The following is a 21,260-nucleotide window of genomic DNA, read 5'->3' as shown; positions in this document are numbered from 1 at the left end:
TCTAGCTAACTGGCTCTCATGACTTGTGGACAAACATACAAGGGAAATCAAAATGGCTGGCCACCCCCTCATTTAATACTAGCCCATCCAGCTAGTATAGCTAATATATATATATATATAGATATATATATATAGATAGATATAGATATATATACATATATATATATATATAGATATATATAGATATATATACATATATATATATATATATATAGATATATATATATAGTATCAATCTAATACTAGCCAATTGACTAGTGTATCACGGGCATCTACCTGATAACTCAATTTACCTTCACTAAGGCCAAGGGTGGACGTAGTATCTCTGCTACTTTACTATAAGGAACACGGTATCAGGAACCTAACGGGAGCCTTCGGTGATCCAGTGAGTGAAAAGGCCCAAATAATGCCTCCCAAAAGCACTCAGCACAGTACAGCATTTTAGTACCAGCACAGTTGTGTATCCAATTATAACCCAATGGTCACTTTGCTCCTAAATGGAACTGAACACTTAAAGGCTTTTATTTTAAATTTTTTCTTTTAGCTCTCTAGCTACAGAAGTTGTTGACAATACTTCATGGAGATGCTTAACAATTTAGAGAAATGTGTAGAGGGGTGAAAACTCTGAAGAGCAGAAACTACTCAAATTAACTTCATATTTCAGGTTTTTTGCACCCGAACATCAGGTAAGACTGGTGTGAATGTTGAAATAAATCCCTCCAGAGGATCATTATGTAGCTGCATAGAGTTGTAGCACTCCTCTTGGCCACACCCCAGGTTCAGCGGGCATCATTGAGCTGCCTTGCCACGCTAAGGATATGCTTTGCTCCCTTGCTCAGAAGTAAACTAGCTAGTTCAACACCCAGGTTCTCTGCAGCTTCCTGGGCCTGACCAGGAACGTTCTTGGCTGTGATGCCAACATGCTGCACATCATCATTCGGTCCATCTTCATTCTGCAAATATAAACACCTCAAAGTAAGGCAGCAGGAAAACAGTAGGCAAGGAATTAAGACACCCATGAAACAGGGTAAAATCTAGTCTGAAGAGCCTCAAGAACAGTGTGCTGTTACAGGTTACAAGAAACCAGACCAAATATGGTCTATTTCTAAAGGCCCAGTTTTTGTCATTTTGCTTCAGGTTTGAATTTTGAAGCCACATGATTCACGTACCTGATGGGGATAACTAACACCAGTCTGCATGGTCTCCTTCAAGCTGTCAGATCCATCCAAGCTGTAGACTGCTCCTGTCAAATACAACTTGGAAAAATATATAGAATGGATTATTACCACATTAACAAACAAACAGGCAGCCAACTACCCCCTCTTTAAAAAAACCCACCCAATATACAAAGCTAAGTCTGTCGTCTTGGGAAGGGCTTTTGTCATTCAGTGGGATCAGCATGAATAGCAGTACAATACAAGTATAAAGAAAAGTAATCCCTGTTAGGGAAGATGTGACTTGTCAAGGAAAAGGCTGAAGTTTTTTTCTAGTTTCCCACCTCCTTAATCACACCCCACTGTATAAAAACAGGTTTGGTACGGTCAAAAGCAATACTTTCAGACCTCAGGACAGTAGGAAATAAGCCGAGGGGTGGAGGGGGGAGTCTGGTATATATTATAAGGGAATTTTCTGAAAGACAGCTTCAGTAGCCTGACCCATTGTTGTACTCCTGCTTTGGACACAAACACAGAAGGGTCAAGTCAGAAGACTGTCTAACTGGCTATACAGTATAACAGTATATATAGTATAATAGGTATCTACCTGCTGAAATTAGCTTCAGGAAAAGATATGGAAACATGCACACACTTGGAATAGCTTTTCAGAAATAATCAATGAAGAATACAATGTACTCCTCACCTGGCCATCCTTCAGCAGGGTGTTGACAGCAACAGGGACGCTACATCCACCCTCCTAAAACACAAAGCAGCTGACACTGAGGCTCCTACTCAACACATTCAAAGCAGAGGCCTCTGAAAAGTTTAGGCTGCACACAACCCTGCCCATCACTCTTCTGGCCCTTTTCGATTCAGAAGTACTCTGCAGTTTTAGAGAAGTGTAACAGATTTCCCATATTATGGCATCAAGTCAACTAGCAGAGCAGTATTTACTGCTGCAGGCAGAGGAAGGGTGCCAGACCTACCAAATGCTTCATAAAGGCTCTCTCAGCAATGCAGCACAACACAGTGTCTGCATCATGTAGGGCAGATACCATATTCAGTATCTCTTGGTCTTTGGCACGAACTTCCACTGCTAAGGCACCCTAGAAGAAGAAAGACACAACAAAATATAATTCTTCAACTACATACATCAGCATTGATCATGAAACAAAACTCAGAGGCTCAGACCCTTTTCAATAAGGGAAAAAGAATGTTCACAGAAATTAATTACAATACACTCTGCTGGGTGCAGGGTCGTCTGACAATAGCTGCTATAAACAGAGGATCAGGACTTATTCAGGCAAGTGTTAAAAGATCATGCTGCCACCTCAAACCATTCTAGAACTCTGCAGGTACTTGACAAGTGCATGATCAAAATCACTTTTTCAGACTGAACGTGCAGATTTGTCACTTGCAATCACTAACAGATCACCAGCTGTAGTTTAGCAAGTTTGATACTAGCTGCATAAGCTCAGCCACACAGCCAGCATGGACTAGAACAGTCCACCCACCCAAAAACAGGAGCACTAAGAATGTGCTCCAAGGCGGGTGTTTCAGCTCCACCTTGCAGGAGTCAGGACACCATGCACAAAGGAGGGAGCATCACAGACCAAAGACACTGCAGTGGCTTTGCACAGTTATCCTGGTGCAGGGTCATACTGACCCTGCCAGAACCTGCCCCATATCTGCCATGTTGCCCCGCTGTAGCTATGCATGGATTTACCTTTCCCATTTACTGTTTTTTCTATTACTGATAGGAACCAGCCCCTAACACACTGGGTAGAAGAGCAGACTTCCAGTCTCCTATCAAGTTGTGCCTCAAACAGTTTAACAGCCAAGAAAAGAGATCAAAGTACTTTTCTGATAACCAAGACATGAGAAGTCTTCATCACAGTTAACTACTCATATCATATTGCTGCTGGCTTTCAGTGCCCTTTAAGAAACAAAAGTTGTAAAGTACCTGTCCAACAGCATACAGACAATCTTCAGGGCCTAGGAGCTGGAAGAAAGTAAAATCAAGAGTTAATTCAAGTTGCACTATTCACAATATAGAAAACAAAAGCCAGATAGCCAGATTCCTGTCTCTAATATGAACTGATTTCATGTCAGACCAAAGAAATATCACCTCTCCCTTCCCATGCCTCAGTGTTTCCACCACAAAAGTGAGATAATGCACTTTCCATCAACTGAAGTGGAACACTTTGTGAATTAGCTAATCACTAAAATCTCAGCCTTGCACACTGCTGCATTGCTAGACACAAGTGCTGTGAAGTGCTATGAGACAACCAGATTACAAACTGTTACTGAACCATGCAAAGTTGAACATGAAAACTTTCTGCATGAAGAAAAAGCAACCAACCAAAAAACCCAACCACTCCTTCCAGAAGTGCCTCAAATCAAAGCTAACGTGGCAATGGAGTCAGGAGATTGCATGCCTATCTTGGATAGGACAACCACAAGGTCTGAAAGTCAAACAGTTGGTATTTCATCAGAGAATGGTATTTTCTGCTTTGCTGCACCTCACCTGGCCAATGCGATTTTCCCAGCCCATTCTCTTCAGCCCAGCAGCAGCCAGGATGATGGCACTGAAGTCTTCCTTCTCATCTAGCTTCTTTAAACGAGTATTTAAGTTTCCTCTCTGTAGAAGTGATTAAGCAAGCATAGAAACAGCCAGACAACACTCCTACAACCAGTTGAGTCTTTACAGACTGTACAGAATGCAACAGTCTCCAAATGAGAATGTCAATAACGTCCTGAAAGTGTTAAATATGCACAATTGTTTCTTAAAATAGAATTTTGCCAAGTATTATGGAATATTAATTCAAGCGCTGATTCTACAAAGATACGTACACCACTGAAGTACACTATTAGCACCCAACTCCTTCTGCACTGCAAAGAACTCTGCTCCTAGGATTGAAGTAACAATGCCTTTTCTCAGCAGGTCAGCCACCCTTAACGGAATTAGTGGTCTAAACAACATCCAGGGTTACTGGAAACCCAGGAACGTTTGGTCACATGCCCGTGACAAACACAAGGGAGGCACCATCATGCAGTTTTTCAAACACTGCAAAACATACAATTCATCTGTATGCTGAACCCCCAGCTAGATCAAGGCTGGCTGCTTCTTCACAGCCTCATGAGAAGCAGAGGACAGAATGGCTACAGTGCTACCTCCCCCTCAGCACAGGGTAGTGGAGAACAGCCTTTGAGGAAGGAGTTTGTTCTTTGAAGTCAAGTGGCACAAATCAGCCTGGAATCTAGATTTTACACAAAGTTGCACTTTCCTGTTTGCAGCTTTACCCAGCTCCCACGGCTTTCCAGGAAAGGATACAATATCCCTGAATTCTAAATGAGGGAACTTCTTCTTGAGCTGAGCTGCTCTCCGAAGTGAACTGGTTCCAATCACACTGCAGGGAAAAATATAATCACTGAAATCCAGAACACTCCTAACAGTTACCTCCAGCCACATATATGACAGAGGATTCAAGGAAACAAATGGTAACTTTTTTTTTTTTTAGTTGAAATGAAGATCAAAAAACCAGTCAATGATTTGTATCTCCTCAGAAGAAAGAAAACCACTCTGTGAAGTTTAGCACAAAGCATGTCTGAAGCAACTCCCAAGGAGCCAATTCACAGGATATGCTTCTGATGAGCAGTCCCTAGCCACTGTCAAGGACTGATGAAACCTCATTGAAAGACAATATTTTTCACAGAAAAAAGACTCCACTGCCCCAAAATGAACCAGACAACTAAGTGATGAAGTGACTAAAACAGGGGAACTTCATCAAAGAGAGAAATGCATTAAGCAGAGGACCTTTGAGTATATAACTGGAAACCACAGAAAATTGCAAGTCTGGGCATTTCCTTTCTCAAGACATATGCTGTTCACTTCTTTTCATAGAATCATATTATATGCTGATTTGGAAGGAACCCATCAGGATCACTGAGTTCCAACTCCTAGCCCTGTGCAGCACACCCCAAGAATCGCACGATGTGCCCGAGAGGGTTGTCAAAATACTCCGTGACCTCTGTCAGGCTTGGCGCTGTGACCACTTCCCTGAGGAACCTGTTCCAGTGCTGAACCATTCTCTGGGTGATGGACCTTTTCTCAATATCCAACCTAAACCTCCCCTGATTCAGCTTCATGCAGTTTCCTTGAGTCCTGTCTCTGGTCATGAGACTGAAGAAATCAGTATGTGCCCTTCTGCTTCTTTCTTTTGGTAACCTGAAACCTAAACCAGATGTGATTTTCCTGCTATTCAAATGCACAGAAACACAAGTCTTTGTGTCATGGCTAGTTTATTTCTTTCACTTTAATATATAAAAAAGCATCTTTCTAATAGCTACCTTAATCTGAGTAATTTCACTCATCTGTCTCGGACAAAGGATTCCAATAATCTCGACTGAAAGACAGGTCATTAAAAATAGAGAAACCACAAGAAAGTGATGCCAAAAACAAGGAAGAAATCAGAAGAGGCTGAGTGAGAACTGAAGCACAGTTCAGGTCCATGAAAGCCAAAATGCTGCACCAGACACCCCGTCTGCCTTGTATGCATTCCCTAGCAGTAAGCGGAACACCAAGGAGCAGGAATTCACTCGCGAGATCATGGCAACAAAGGTTCTAACTTGAGAAAGCATTGCCGCTCAAGGGTGACTTGAGAGATGAACCTCACTCCTGTGAGACAGTGTTACTTTTTCTAGCAAGTGGGTCCACGTTAATGTCTGTGGAATGCTCACAAAAGGCAGTGTAAAAACCGCTACAGGATAAAGCAATGAGCTGACTGACTTGCCAATGGAAAATATCAACCAACTGACCCCTTCTATTTTTACACCTGTCTTCCCCTTCTTCTCCCACTCACCTCTTTTCAGGAAGGAGGCTCAGTGTTTTTCCGCAGTTTTTGGGATGAAAGACAACAGCGTCAAGTGGGTTTTCCCTTCTGCAAAATAATACAAGTGCAGAATGCCTGACAGATCATTTAAAGGAAGGCTGGTAAGGTCAACTGTTCTGCTATCATTTCCTGAAAGAACTACCTCTAGCTCCAAAATACTTCATCATCACTGTACAAGCAAGAATTTTCAGCACACCTGCCAGCTATGGAACACTAGGGCAGCCCTAGAGTTCCACTAGAGCTTCCAGTGGTTTGGAGACCAATCACAGGACCTACACGGCCTTTGCTCTCCTTTACCAACACTATAAAATGCAAGACTCTCAAGAGAATCAAGTCTCATGTCCACACTTACTTGCAGATAGCGCCAATCGTAAAGCCAGGAGGAAGAGAAGTTGGCAAGTCCTTCAGGGAGTGAACCACAAGGTCAACCCTAAAAATTAGAGGATAGTAATGAGAGAACAGATGGTGGAGCTCATGTGCAGATCTACCAGAGGCCTTCAGGTCACCTACAGAAAAGTTTGAACCTACTCTGGGAATTAATTGGAGAAGGGAGAAGAATTTCAGGATTCCATAGCTAGGATTACTATACAGTTTTTGTGTTACTCCTTAAAGGGTACTTCACTTTTCTCTGTCTCTCTTTTCCCCTTAGCCAGGGACAAAAGACACTTAAACAATCATTGAATGAGGGGAAGATGCTGGAGATGTTCACACAGAGACACACTGTACCAAAATGCATCAGTATGTGGGTTGGCATCACGAGTCAAACTTTAAGTAACAACAAGCCAAACTACAGGCTACCTGTTTTGTCACACAGGAACCGAGCATAATTGTAAACACTTGAGACTCCAATAGCTGTTCACCAACTTCACTGAAAATGCAGTATGATGTAACTATGTGGCAGAGATGCAGAAGAATACCTCTGTTTTTAAACATACTTTATAACTAAGGCACCACTGAAACCCTCCTCAGAATATTGAAAAGAAAGAGAGATTAAATAACAACAAAACTCCCCCAACACCTCAAACCCATGAAACTAGCACTAGTCTCTCTCTGCTCAGGCATCAGAAGCAAGGTTTTTTGTAGAGACAAGTTGCACAGAACACAGCACAATTTGCCCATGTCAAATTCTCCTGCACATTTAGCTTGCATAAGTTAATAAATTTTAACATTTATAGGATGACAGTAAATCTGTTTTGCAATACATTACCACCAGTAAGAAAAGTATTTTTTAAAAAAATATATTCATAAGTATTAATCATATGAGATCACATCCTCCCTGTGTATTACAGCATGTAATACACAAATAACAGAAGAAAACCTAACTGGGGCAGACCAAGTGACACAACAGCTCCACTTCAAAATACATGGCCTGAGCCCAGGGTAGAGAGAAAAAAAGGGGGGGAAAAATCCTTTTGACTTATCAAAGGATTACTTTTTTTAGCCTGAGAGGACTGAAGGAAAGTAGATCACCTATGCAGCAAGCCAAATATTTCCAAAGAGCACCAAATGCTAAGGAGAAAGACAGAACAGTAAGTCCTTACTCATTTCTTTCAAGTGCATTTTCCAACTCCTTGGTGAAGAGGCTCTTCTCTCCAATCTACACATAAATGGAACAACATAAATCACAAAAGAAGCAGCAGCCAATATAACATAAATACAACTAGTTTTTGAATAAAGGAAAATCCTTTACCTTGGAAAGTGCTGTATCCAAGATCTTGTCCCCAGTTGTTGACATGGCCACTGCTCAGAGACAGCACAGGTAAAATGTGAGGCTTGATAAAAGCACTGGGCTTAGGCTGAAAATATCTATGCAAAATGCCACGAGCAGTCACACACTACTGTGTGAAGACTGACTCAAGCTCAATACAAGAGCAGCTCACTTCTAGAAGTACATTGCACTTAAGACAAGTGAAATTGAGACTTTCACTGTCCTCAAAAACAGAAGCAAGGTGAAAGAGGGCAGGTCTGGGGAAGAGCTGACCCAGTGGAAACTGCCATGGTCTGTCTCTGGAGTGCCAGTGAACACATGTAAAGCAGTTCTCTTCAGTGCATGGCTGAGCTCCTGTAATTCCTGCTGAAAGCCTTGAGCCCCAGACCAGAAAATGCCCCTAATGCTCAGAAGGGCGCAGCCAAAACAATACAAAGTTTGCAAATGTAGCAACACAACACCATACCCATCACATACTCGGCACTTAAATCATCAAGGACTTATGAAATCCAGCTATCTCTCCTAGAAGAAACAAGCAGCAGCAGTTGCCCAGCCACACAACTGAACTGAATTCAGATGGCACTCTCAGATAAATTTAGACAGACCTCCTCCTCCTGACTCGTGCACACAAAGATAACCCGCTGGCTCCTGCTCCTTGCCATCTACCCCGGGGCAACATCCAAAAAAAAAACTTACCAATCTCAAAGTGGAGGTCAGGGTATAGCTCACGGAGCATCGTAACGACACTATCGGTCTGAATCCGGGCCAGCTACAAGGAAGCAGAAAACAAAGTCCTAAAGAAAGAGCACATTGTTCATACAGTAGCTAAGGAGGCTTTGCCACTCTCCCACAGCCAGGCATGCATGACCAGTGCATTCTCTCTAAATCAAAAGCATTAGAAATAGGTTTCCTCAAGTTAAATCGCTCATAGGTACAAACTCCTTGAACTGTGTGAACTCCTATCATGACCAGAACGCTTCACTGAAGAACTTATTTTATTGACTACAGTGCCACTACAACATCTCCCCATGTCCAGCATTACTGTGCTGCAACCACTGATGAAACACTGCAATAAATTTATCAAGTTAGGGAAAGTGATTACAACAGAAACCTACAGATCACAATTCTCATGCTTTCACTTGTTGGTTTCACCTATGTGGAACACAACTGCTAAATGATGACTGCTCATCAGCAGGTGGGCAGAAAACGTATACAAAACCATTATTCTGTTGCTCAGCAATGAGAGAACAAGTCATATTGCACACTGGACTGGGGTTGAGGTTAGGGTTAAAGCCTCCCGCTTTCTCTAAGAGTATGAATTTTACCAATACTGCAAGCTTTGGGAGAAGCCAGTAGGATTTCACTGAGCTGGTGGAAAAATCCACAGTTACTGTCAAATATAAGTTACTTATCCTCTGTAAGAACAAAGACCAAGTTAGAGTTTCTACAAACACACACACACACACACAAAATTAACAGCTTACATCATCATGTACAGCAAGAAACAAATCTCAAAGCAGTAAACTGCATGAAGAACATTCCATTGCACAAGAAAACCAGGAACAAGTAAAATACAATCATTAGCTTATCATGTTTCTGCACATGCAAGCGGCAGCTGACTCAAGCAACTACAGATGAGTTTCAGCTTTTCTCCCACCGAAGGGCTCAAGACCCTTTGGTAATTAACGTTGTTCTCAGGACTGCAGTTCCCTACAAGTACAATGAATGTATGTAGCTGCTTCCCTTTGTAAAGTGCCCCAAAAGCTTCAGGTTATTACATGAGATAGTATACATGCACGGCTATCTCCCTTGTCCTGATGTCTACGTAAAATGCCTTTGTGACAGCACGGAATTCTTCCTAGAACGTGCTACCAAAAGGAACGAGATTATCTCAGCGCAAAGGCCTGAGGGTCACTTATCTCTCTTTGCGAGGCTGCTCCTCCCTACTGTAGCCCGCTGGCAACAGATACCTTCTCTATCTCTGGATACGTCCCTTCCCTGGCCTTTGAGCGGGCTGCAAGCATCAGTTATTGGGGTGTTTTCCCTACAAGGGCTGCGCAGACTCTGCAAGTTGGTCTCAGCCCGATCCGGAAGAGACCCGCGCTGTCGCCCCCGGCCCCTGCACCACGACAGCGCTAACAGAGCTGACCGTCCCTGGGTTCCGAAGGAAGGGCTTTCCAAACTTCTTCCCGGAATTCCACAGCAGGAGTGGAAACGCGCGAACTCAGGAAGCTGAGGCCGCTCCTCAGCCCCGAGAAGCACTCAGACCCTGCGCCGCCCGCAGGGTGCCCGGGCGGCGGGCACTCCCCGCACCGCAGTCCTGCCGCTGCCTACCTGGCTCCGGCGGGTGCCCACGCGGATCGCTCTGCCATCCACGCCGTTCTCTTCCCGCGGCAGCAACGAGTCGGCGCCCGCTCCGTCGGCCCCCCCGCCAGACTCCGCTCGCCCCAGGCCCACGGCGGCCGCCCCCGGCTCCGCCATGACCTCCGGCCCTCGGCGCCGAGCAGCCCCGCCCCCCCCCACGTGACCGGCGGCCGCGCCCCTGCTGCCCTACCACGTGAGCGGCCCCGCCCCGCCCACCCAGAGGCCCCGCCCCTCTCCCCGCCCCTCTCCCCGCCCTCCCGGAGCGCCGCCCGGCCGGGCCGGTCAAGTGAGGGCCGCGCTGCAGCACTGCCCGACCACGCTGCTTTATTTGGGGGCCAAGGGGGGAAGCCAAATACAGGGGGCCGAGGACACAACGGGGGACCCCGTACAACACGAGAGGGCGTGTGGACAGGGCCTGGAGTCAGGTACTGCGCTTGGTGTGGATAAGCAGCTCCCGCTGCAGGCCGGCCTCGATCGTTGTAGCGGTCTTTCCCGAGGGCAAGTCCGTGATCAGAGTGAGCTTATTGAAGACGCCGCGACCAAAGTAGTCAGCAACGACTGAGAAGCCATCATTTGAACACTTGAGCTGCCAGACAGAAAGCAGCAGCATCAGCAAAAGCCTTCAGAGCATCTTGCTTCTAGCCTCCTTCCTTTCTCCCTCTGCACTTAGAAGCCTCTGGTTTAGTGGACAGGGCAGCTCTTTGCTCAGTCCACGCAAGGGCTGGGTGTAGCAGAAGAACCTGCTAGATTTTCTGACACTGGCCATTCCAGCTCCTGTTTCAATGCCACTTCTGAGCCATGCACTGAGGTAATGAGCAACTGAATTAAGCAGGAAGGTGAGTGCCTCAACTGCTCTAGTTCCCACGTGTGTTAACATTTTCCAGCTAACGTCCCATTCACACACTCACCACTTAATTAATCCTTGGGGAACACAAGGTAGATGCCACATTTTGGTGCTGTCCCCATTCCAATTCACACTATTCTTCTCCCTTTCTCCCTAATTAGTTCTATGCAACTTGTTGACCAGCTGTTACACTGACCATTAGGTCTCGAGGGTCAGGTGAGGACAGAGTCTCTTTCACCTTCACAGAGCCAACAATGACTCTTGTGCCCTTTACACAATGCAGTCACCCTAGGGTCTAATGCCTCATTATCCAGTTAACATAACCTTGTTTACAAAGTACTTTCAAGCCTTACCTGTCTCTACCAGCCTCCATTTACAGGTCCATAAATGAATCTGAACTGTATTTATTTCAACTTGATAAGATAGACAATGTTAGCCTACCTGATGCTGAAACTGGTCATGCAGATCTCTCTTCTGCTCCTGGGCTCGGATCATGTCCATCACTTTGCGATTTTCTGGCATGCAAGTAGGACATTCTGAATCACTCTCAGAGTAGCTTTCAAAGCAGTGCTGGTGAAAGGAATGACCGCACAGGAAGTGGACTGAAGGAAGCTCTAATGCACTCGTGCAAATGCTACACTTGGTCTTCTGAAAAATCTTGGGACTGAGTGACAACAAGATGGAGAAGTGTGAGAAAGACAAACTACACTTCACCTTACTACAAGAAAACAGCAGTTCTGTCCTTGAATAGGACTAGACAAGACAGCACACATTCCTGCACCTTGCTTTTAGCTCTTCAATTTCCAGGCGGATCCTCGTAGTTTCTTCTCGGTATTTCTGAATTCTCTGCTCATCCTGCTCTATCTGGCGGCTTTGCTTCTGCAGCTTGTTGACAAGATAATCCTTAATCACAGACAGGGTGGCTGTGGAGTTATGAGCCAGCGTCTGCACAACTGAGAGCAACTGAGATGTTAGTTTAAACACAAGCACAAAAACTGCAGCTATGCTTGTACTGCCAGGGCAGACTGCTTTCCTGGGACAGGCCACTTACAGGCAAAGACAGCTGGAATTCTCATGGAATTGGAAGAGCTCACTTAAAGATTCTCTTTCAATTTGATCTCTTCCAGAAATGGGTGACTGGGAGCACGTCTGGATAACTCAGACCAAAAGGGACAAAGGAAGGATATAGTAGTGGATTGCATTTTAGTTCTCCACCAAGGCTCAACAGGAGTTTCAGCACACCCTGCACTGCCCCACACTGACAGACAGAAATCATGTATGAGACATCTCACTGATACTGCAGATCTTTCTCCCTAACTAAGGAGCTGTGACTGACATTGTTTTTCCCTATGGAGCAGCTTATTAGTTCAAATGGTAGGCTCCAATTTCATTGATTCTTCTAATGTCTGATCTACAGAAAGCACTACAAACAAGTCTGGGTTGGAGTGTTTTGTGGTTTGTTTTGTGGTTTTTGCTTGGGTTGGGGTTCTATGGCAGGGGAGGCTGAGGGTTCAATGTCATATGTCATTACCAAGCAGCGGAGGCATAAGATTCTTGTTCTCTATGTGTTTCAGCACTGCAGCAATATACTCTTTGCAGTTCTCCTCCTTCCGTGCAAAGTAGCTAAGAGCCTGTTCCCAGAGACAAGCCTCTTGGTCGCCATACAACTCGCACACCTCAATCACCTTCTTGTACTGCTCATTCTGCATGTGGTAGTGCATGATCTGTTGGAAACTATGGGAGAAAGACTCATCAGCTGCAACAATCCATCTTGCCCTTTGAGGTTTTACAGGGACCTCAGCTTTTCACCCAGCCATGCAATCCCCAGACTCACACAGAAGCCAAAGACAAGTCTTTTTTCACTCTATGTAACTGCCTTGTTTCAACAGTGAGGTATTTCTGCAGAGCAATCATCTACCATGCCCATCTTGAGATGCTAAAGAGGTCACTAGCATTAATGGTACAGACATTTATGGCTCAGAAATCGCTGCAGTGGGGGCAAGAGGGGAAGGACAAGACTCTAAACACAAGAGTAACACTCACAGTTTGCCCTGCTCATAGAGGTAGAGAACACCATCCTTGAAATTGTGCATCTGACATAAGACCAAGGCCTTATCAAAGACTGTTTTGAACCTTCCGCTCTTCAGGAGTGTGAGGGCTTCATTGTGCAACTTCTCCTTGATCTACAAAGAAGGGGGAGAAATCAAGAAGAGGAACCCAGGCACACCCACATAGACACTCTTTTGCACTGTGACCTGACAATTTGGAGCTCTTTCATGCAGGTTAGTTTTGGTACTTGCTCTTTAAACCTTTTAAGCAAACAGGACATGATTTTCTTTGCTCAAACAGCCAACATCCTCACAGATCCAGGCAAGCAAGTAAAGATACTTTTGTGGGCAAGCCATCTGCTCAGAGGCTGTATTGTCTGGAATCCGTCCTTAAATGACATACAAACAAAACAAGTTCAGCCATCCTGAAGGGAATAGTCTCCCACATACAAGGCTGCTTTCCCATTTCTGTGCTATTTGTCCAGCACAGCATATGTATTGCCTCATGTTGTCAATGCCCAGCTGGAAAGGGCATTGCAGGAATGCAAATATGACTCACAGACACCAAATCTTTCCCCTCAAAACACAATGCTGGAGAGAGCTCAAACCTGCTCATCTTGTTCATGTGCCCAGTTCTGCAGTCGAAGTTCCAGTAAAGTGTCATAGACACCCTGTGGAGAGTCAGCCTGCACCTCAGTCATGTGCTCCAGGAAAGCTTTCAGTTCTCGGGAATTGTTTGCAAAGACTGGGATGAACTCCTCTGAATTAGCCTGTAAAACAGTCAGAAAAAGACAAGCGCCCACATCAGTCTAAGCCACACTAGTGCTTCCTTCCTTCTTTCCATGAGAAATGTTTGTTTCCAGAGTCTCAGACAGGACAGATACAGCACAGTACAGGATGCTGACAACATCAAGGATCAATCCCAAGTAATAACTTTAAGAGGTCCCTTGCCTCTAGGACTACCAGTACATCAGAATGGGGCTTCTCATGGAATCATTGAATAGTTTGGGTGTGAAGGGAACTTTAAAGGTCATCTAGTCCAATACCCCTGCAAAGAGCTGAGACATCTTCCATTTCACCAGGTTGCTCAGGTCCACATCCAACCTGACTTGAGTGTTTCCAGGGATGGGGCCATCTACCAATTCTCTGGGCAACCTGTTTCACCAACCTCTTTATAAAAAGTTCCTTCCTACTGTCTAGTCTAAATCTGCTCTCTTTTACTTTAAAATTATTTACCTCTTGTAGCATCACAACAGGCCCTGTAAAAAAGTTTGTCCTCATCTTTCCTATAAATTGAGTACTGAAAGGCTGCAATGAGGTCTCCCTGAAGCCTCTCCTTATCCAGACTGGGCAACCTCAGCTCACTCAGCCTTTCTTCAGAGCAGGTGTGTTCCATCCCTCTGATCATTTTTATAACCCTCCTCTGGACCCACTCCGAAAGGCCCACGTCTCTTCTGCGCTAAGGGTTCCAGAGCTAGACACAGTATTCCAGGTGGGGTCTCATCTGAGGAGAGTTTATTAAGTTATAATTCTCATTATACCTAAAACATCAGGATGGCAACACAAGGTATGCAGAAGCACTCACTGCAAAGTTACTACCGGAGAGCAACAACTCTCAGTCAACACAAACCCTACCTTTTTTCCTTCTAGCATCCCAGGGCCTTCATTACCTCCCGAGGGACGGTAATCAGTGCAAAGGATCTTCAGCAATTCAGTGGTCTCCTTAGGGACATGGTGCATCAGGATTTTACCGTATCGCTTCATGTTACTCTCTGCCTGTTCAAAGGGCAGTTTTCCAATGTAGCGCAAAGCCTCTTGGTAGTTCTGTGAAGACAGACAACACAACAATCACAGGACACTGGCCTCTGCTCTCTACTTTGAGCTTAGGACAGAAAGCATTGAAGACATGCTGTGAGTATGCCACAAATACCATTTGCTCTGAATTATCACCTAGTTCACCATTCCTGCTCATTTTCCTCCTCAGGGAGAAAGACTGAATACAGCCTGGGGGAAACATTTACATGAATCCCCAACTAAGCACTCTTCTTACAGTGCTCCTCTTAAAGGGCACTGTAAAAAGCCACATCAGAAAGAAAACAAGATCTTCTGATTTCCCCATCTAGTCTAACACACAAGCCAAAAGCAGAAAGGCAACACACCAACAGCAACAAGTATTGTTGTGGCTGTTCTCATCAGCATGCTATCCTCAGCAAAGAGGTCAGTGAAATTATATTCTCACTAAAGAGGAGGCTAGGGACTTGGTATTCTCCCCAGTAAGAACACATGTGCAGTTATGTCTCCTCACCTTGATGTCCTCTAACTGGATTTTGAGGTACCATTCATGATGCTCATGCTTCTCTGCCAGGTACACGGCATGGGAGTAGTAGCCAGCTTGGCGAAGTACCTTGATAGCCGTTTCCACATCAAAGTGGACCTCACTCTCACTCGTCTCCAAGAACAAAAGCAAAGAGATGGTCCCTCAGAAAAATTCTAACAGTCCAGAAGCAGTAATCATTAATGTCAGAGGAGGAAAACATGAACAGGGACAATCATGCAAGAAATTGTACCTCTCATGCAAGAGAAAAATCACCCATGCAGAAAGGAAGGAGTCTAACCACTTCTCATTTGCTTGCCAGTTGCACTGGCAGAAGCAAGCACATTCCAGACCCAGATGGCAAACCAACCAAACTGAGAAAGTAAGCAAGAGCTTGGAAATAAAGGAGCAAAGACCAGGGTATTGAGTGGTAAATTCATTATTCTCTCTCTTAACAGTCATAGAGGAGGGAATTTACAATTTCACCACAACCACTTTTTAATTATTATGATGACATAAAAATGTAGCATGATTCCATGTCTACCCAATACCTTAATGAACTCTTCCAGTTTGGAGCTGTCTTTGAGTTTGGTATAGCAATTCAGCAGAAGTGTAGTGTGGTCTGCATTGGCCAGGGACTGCAGGTGGAGCATCTGTAGATAAGCAGTAAGGTTGTGGATACGCTGAGCATCCAGGAATTTCCGAATAACATAAGATGGTTCTAGCTTCCCTATAGTTCTGTGAGGGGAAGAGTTACAAGATATTGTATACTCATGAAATCAAAATAAATGAAGAAATTAACAACAGAACACAGAGAAGCCTTAACTTCAGCAGGTACTAACCCTCTTGGGACTACTCAGCTATGCATCAGAAGCAACAACTAGTTATGGTGTAAGACCACCCAACTGCACACACACTGATACAAAGGCCTTGATCGGGACAACCATGATGGCATACAAGGAGTTAATCTTCCCTTAAAGGTGGCAGTGAGAAGACAGATTAGGCTCTGAGCACAACAAACTAGAACAAAAGCTACATTTTCCTTCATTTCAGTCACATAACTCAAAGTCAGCTTTAAATGCTCATGCTCTAAACATAGAGCAGTTTAGTCACAGTTACTGTGACAGTTAAAGCAAGTCAAGGTAAAAAGATGTGCTGACTCTCACTGGATGTCAGGGACTCCGGAGCATCAGCTCCACAATAATTTACCACTTTGTGGCATTTTAAAAATTGAACATTAAGTTTTCAGTAAGCCCCAAAACAAGGCTGCTCTGAGTTCTAGTTTTAAAAAACCCAAGATGTTTTAAAGCTGACATTGAACTGTTTGAGTACTTTCCAAGAAGACTGCCAAACATGGCGAAATTCCATCATCTATCTTGCACAGAGTGATCCCTTCTTTATAATGATGTCACCAGGCGCCACTCCATCCCAGTGGGCCTACATTATTCATGTTAAAATATGATCAAAGGGAAGAACTTTATCCTAAGGTGTACAAAGAGATTTTTCAAGCAACTTGTTAAAAGACTTTTAGTCTCACTGACGTCTTTTTCTGTATGGGTAGAATTTTCACCTCAAGTCATACTTTTTTTTGTTTTGGACTGTTTTAATTCCTGTGCTGAAACAGAAATCAAGGCCTATGATAGTCCTACCTGTACTACAACATCACAGCTCCACAGGACCCCCACCTACCGGATATACTGCTGGATGGCTCCATCATGGTTTCCCTTGTTATAGAGATGATCACCATACTGACGGAAAATCTCTGACAAACCATCGCTGTCCAAGTGGTGGCTCTTGGCCAGGTTAATGGCCATTTCAAATAAGTTCTTTCTGAACAGCATCTGTTAAATACACGGTAAGAGCAGTACGAGAGAAATACCACCCCACAAAACAAGTTCAAACACACGTGGAAAACAAGTTGTTTCTTCATCTTAGTGCATACGTGCACTTGGGCCTTTACATACCCATTATCTTACAACACTGGCTATACCGAAAAGCTATTCGGTCACTTGTTATGTAATTCACTTACCTGAATGGTTCAATTTTTCAGTCTACAGAGCCAGTACAATCTTACAGACATAAGGCAGAGACTAATAAGAAAACAAATTTACATGCCTCGAGTTTGGTTTGTGTATCCTTCTCCTGCAGTACATGGATCTTCCCATCTCTGGTCAGTACATAGAGAGATCCCCACTCTGCCAAGACATCCACTATGTCATCAAAGACTGAGCTGTATGCAATGAATTTGTTGCACAAGTCATAGATATTCAGGACTTGTTTGTCTGAATTCTGTGCCTCGTTCCCAGCAAATTCTGACCTGGAGAGCAGAATAAAGTTTTAGAAAAGAAGAAGAACATAACTTGAAATCTTGATACCTTTTCAAACTAGGGATGTATAGAAAGCAAGACAAACAGAGTTCATTCAGGCAATTAAACTAAGTGGATCCTGAGGGAAACCACCACGTATTTATACACAAATTCCATCATCCTGTTACACTGAGAAATTCATAGGACTGGAAAAAATCCCCCTCATTCAGCACATTTAACTGTGCTACTCTCATAATGGAAATTAATCAATATATGGGTCGGGATGAACCTCAACATCTGACAGAGTGGCAATCTGCCCCCAAGAGCAAAGCTTCACAGGGAAGAAGGAGAAGGAGAAAAAGCATGAAGCTGCATGAGCAAAAAGAACTCATCTGTTTCAAGGAGCCCTACTTTGGGGAAGTCTTTCGGTCCTTGGAGACAATGATGAGGTACCCCCGATACCAGTGAACAATCAGCTTTTGTCCCTCGAAGGCAAAGCAGGGGCCACGTTCGTCTGGTTGGTAAAGGTACACACATTCATTTCCTGCCACAATGAACTGGAGATCCTGGGAGGGGTCACTGAGAGATGAACAGCGCAATCCACAACCATGAGTGTCCAGCTCCAGGTGAGGATAGTCTTTCACTGAAAGCATATAAGACTACAGAGGAAACTCGAGGGTTTGGGGATCACTCTGAACTAGACTCTGAAACCAAGAGAATTTGCAAGTCAGAGTCACATTTTTTCAACTAGCTTCTCACCTGGATGTTCTCTGTGGTCACCACAAATAGATGTGTTGTTTTGCCAGACTGTCGAAAAGCAAGGCCGGTAACGGGGTAACTGCCCTCATGTAGGATCTGGGTCTTACTATGCCGATCTCGAGTGATGTCTCCTTTAGTAAGTACAACACTCCCATCTGCAAAACCTGGTGAAGCAGAGACTAAACTATTACTTATACAACATACCTGAAATTTTATCCAGCATAAGTTAGGGAAGCTCCAGTCAGCAACAACACCATGCTCACTAGCATGGTATAAAGTAATGGAATTGCCACAGGTTCTCATGTCAAGTCAGTCTTTGCCAAATCACTTCCCACTGCTCCAGTTACAGTTCAGAGCTGCCACACAACTGTACATAGGATAGCATTGATCAGCAAGGGTTAACTTGCTTTCCACACACAAACTTCACATGCAGATTAATTTTGTTTGTCTGTTTTTGTTTTACAAATGGCCCTCCCATACTGCAATTATAACTATAATTTCAAGTCCCTTGCTTATTCAAAACATACTACACACTGTAAAAAAGACCAGAGGGAGATTTTTCGAGAGTAAAACACACAGTTTTCAAAGCTTGACAACAGCCCCAGTCTTGTAAGTTGTTCCAGGGTTGAAAGCCACTGTACACACAGGGAAAGCTTTTTTGATTTCAGTGTAGGGACCAGGCCAGCTGAGAGCACTTGTAATCTCACAATATTACTGCTCTTATTCTGTCAGAAGAGTCAAGCGAGAAACATTATCAAGGAACGGTCAAATCCAAAAAGGGAAATTTGCTTTTTTTCTTTGAAAAAAGGTTTGTATAACAAGCTTGAAAAAGTATCTCTGTAACATTAGGTATCACAAAACTTGCATTTTTTTCCTGTACCAACAGAAGCTAAATTTAGTACGAAGTTCAATAAATACGTAGCCTTACCAACTGGCAGGGAAAAGAGGACATCAACTAAAAATACATGCTTCTAAGTATCAAAGTTATTAGTTTAAAATATACACTTAGGCTAAATTTACACATTTAGTTCTTGAGCTCTATGGTAGCACAAGACACACAGTATCTCTGTGAGGATAATGTAACGATGGAGTGAGAAAAAAGATCTATGGTGGTTTTTGTATTATCTATTCATGTTCCTTGCCTCTCAGTAAGGACTGTAATATTTTTCCTAAGCTATTATAGTTCAGCTTTACTTACCGATAGCCATGAAATTAAGATTCTCGTGGACAGTCAGGCAGGATACAACCGTGGGCTTGTTACCTGGTATTGCTGGAAAAATTCGTGTGCAAAGAGGATTACCACCATCTCGTTTCTCCAGGTTCCAGACTTTCACCTACAAACAACGATGATCTGGCATAAGCAAAACATGGGGTATTAGTAGGCCATGACCTGGCATCAAAATGTTATAGAACCCAGAATGAAGAAGCTACTTAGGGTAAGAAAGGGCAACTGAGATGATCACAATAGTCTTTAAGAAAGAACCGTATTACAAATGTGTTTTCCTCTCTTCGTCATTTAACTTACCAAAGGATTTATACCCTCTTCATCCTCACCAATAGATACCAGGATACTGTGCTGCTTCAGCTGGTACAGATGTGTCACCCTTAGCTTGTAAGCTTGGAAACTGCTGAGTTGAAGGGAGCGAGGCAAAAACCAAATCTGACCTTCCATATTTAGATCACAGTTAAGGCACATAAGGGGACCAAAAAAAAAAAAAAAAAAAGAAAAAGAAAGCCCCACACCTCCAATCGTACAAGAATCTGAATAATCTGCATGACTTTTGCGGACTCCTGGTAGAGTTACAGCAAATACTTCTGCAGAGCAACCCCGGAGCACCAACACATCCAGCGGCACTTTGGGGTTTTCGTTTAAACAAAGCACAGCCGACAGCGGAAAGCTGCCGCATTCCCAAGGCCGGAGCACCCTCCGGCCCGCGCTAGACAGCGCCCAGGACTCGCCTGCCACGCAGCCTCGGCTCGACCGAGAGCCGCGCAGGCCACAGCACCCGGCCCCGCACAGGATATCTCCGAACACGAGGCTTCCCCGGCCCGAGTCGCAGACCGCGATGCCCGGGGGCAGCGCGAAAGGCTTCGCACCGGCTCCATCCGGCCCCGAGGGCTCCCTCACCGTCTCTCTGTCAAAAAAGACGAACCGGCGCCACTGCAGGTAGGCAGCCATGTTGGGGCCGGCCCCGCGTGCCCGCCCCTCACGTGACCGGAGTCTCCGCCCCTCGGGCGGCGCACGCGCGGACGGGGCAGCTGCCGTGCCAAGACATTTAAATTTGAATTTTGAACATACATACTGGAAAAAAATCCCAGAGCCTGCTAGGAATTTAAAACTCAGAACGGTCACAGCAACCTTAAATGAGTCATTTTACAGTAATATTTTTGCATTATAGTATAGAATATATAATCTTTTTAATTTGCCTCTCTCCAATGGGAAATAAATAATGGTATATACAAAATAATTGTATATACAATTAATAGTGTATATACAAAAAGGCTTGACCTTTAAATGTGGACAAGAACTAATAAAATCTGGATATTTGCTGTGAGCTCAGCAATATGATTAATTATCTGTGTTGTCACAGATTAATCTTCTTGGCTTAACAAAAGCAATACAGTAAATATATTAGAAATAAAGCTATACCTTTGAATACATGTGTAAGTTAGTTTCAATGTAACCCCAGCAAATTAGAACACATTCGGCATTTATGTACTTACGCAGTATTTCATCTCGTCGCAACTGTACATTTTTACTGCTCCAGGGCCCCAGGCGCTGCTCAAAGTGGGACATTGTTTGCAATCTGAAGTACTTAGTTACTGTTATGGTAAATTCCGTATTAACCTTTTGTTAAATTGTTTAACTTA

General features: G+C 44.0%; 2 protein-coding genes across 3 annotated transcripts; both read right to left on the bottom strand.

The window, feature by feature from the left end:
* Window positions 1-498: 498 nt before the first annotated feature.
* On the bottom strand, window positions 499-10,236 carry HMBS (hydroxymethylbilane synthase). Of its 2 annotated transcripts, XM_066564527.1 has the most exons (13): window positions 10,089-10,236; window positions 8,451-8,523; window positions 7,737-7,786; window positions 7,588-7,643; window positions 6,399-6,476; window positions 6,017-6,094; window positions 4,489-4,564; window positions 3,682-3,795; window positions 3,118-3,156; window positions 2,141-2,260; window positions 1,858-1,911; window positions 1,170-1,256; window positions 499-953 (listed from the first exon to the last, which is right to left on the bottom strand). In XM_066564527.1, the coding sequence occupies exons 1-13, from the start codon at window positions 10,233-10,235 to the stop codon at window positions 780-782; spliced, it is 1,146 nt and encodes a 381-aa protein (XP_066420624.1). In that variant the 5' UTR covers window position 10,236; the 3' UTR covers window positions 499-779. The 2 variants fall into 2 exon arrangements, 1 of the variants encoding a protein (XP_066420624.1); XR_010784923.1 differs by lacking the exon at window positions 499-953 and having other exon boundaries at window positions 1,187-1,256; window positions 1,858-2,037.
* A 189-nt stretch (window positions 10,237-10,425) lies between these two features.
* Window positions 10,426-20,583, bottom strand: VPS11 (VPS11 core subunit of CORVET and HOPS complexes). The gene is made up of 16 exons (XM_066564477.1): window positions 20,415-20,583; window positions 19,915-20,063; window positions 19,588-19,723; window positions 18,390-18,553; window positions 18,042-18,289; window positions 17,440-17,641; window positions 17,014-17,165; window positions 15,876-16,062; window positions 15,316-15,459; window positions 14,646-14,834; window positions 13,619-13,780; window positions 13,006-13,145; window positions 12,494-12,696; window positions 11,744-11,915; window positions 11,404-11,626; window positions 10,426-10,704 (listed from the first exon to the last, which is right to left on the bottom strand). The coding sequence occupies exons 1-16, from the start codon at window positions 20,566-20,568 to the stop codon at window positions 10,540-10,542; spliced, it is 2,790 nt and encodes a 929-aa protein (XP_066420574.1). The 5' UTR covers window positions 20,569-20,583; the 3' UTR covers window positions 10,426-10,539.
* Between the last annotated feature and the right edge of the window lie 677 nt (window positions 20,584-21,260).

The sequence above is a fragment of the Molothrus aeneus genome, chromosome 22 (genome assembly GCF_037042795.1).
Source record: "Molothrus aeneus isolate 106 chromosome 22, BPBGC_Maene_1.0, whole genome shotgun sequence".
In the NCBI taxonomy this organism is placed as follows: Eukaryota; Metazoa; Chordata; class Aves; order Passeriformes; family Icteridae; genus Molothrus; species Molothrus aeneus.
This window is presented reverse-complemented; position numbering and strand designations above follow the sequence as displayed.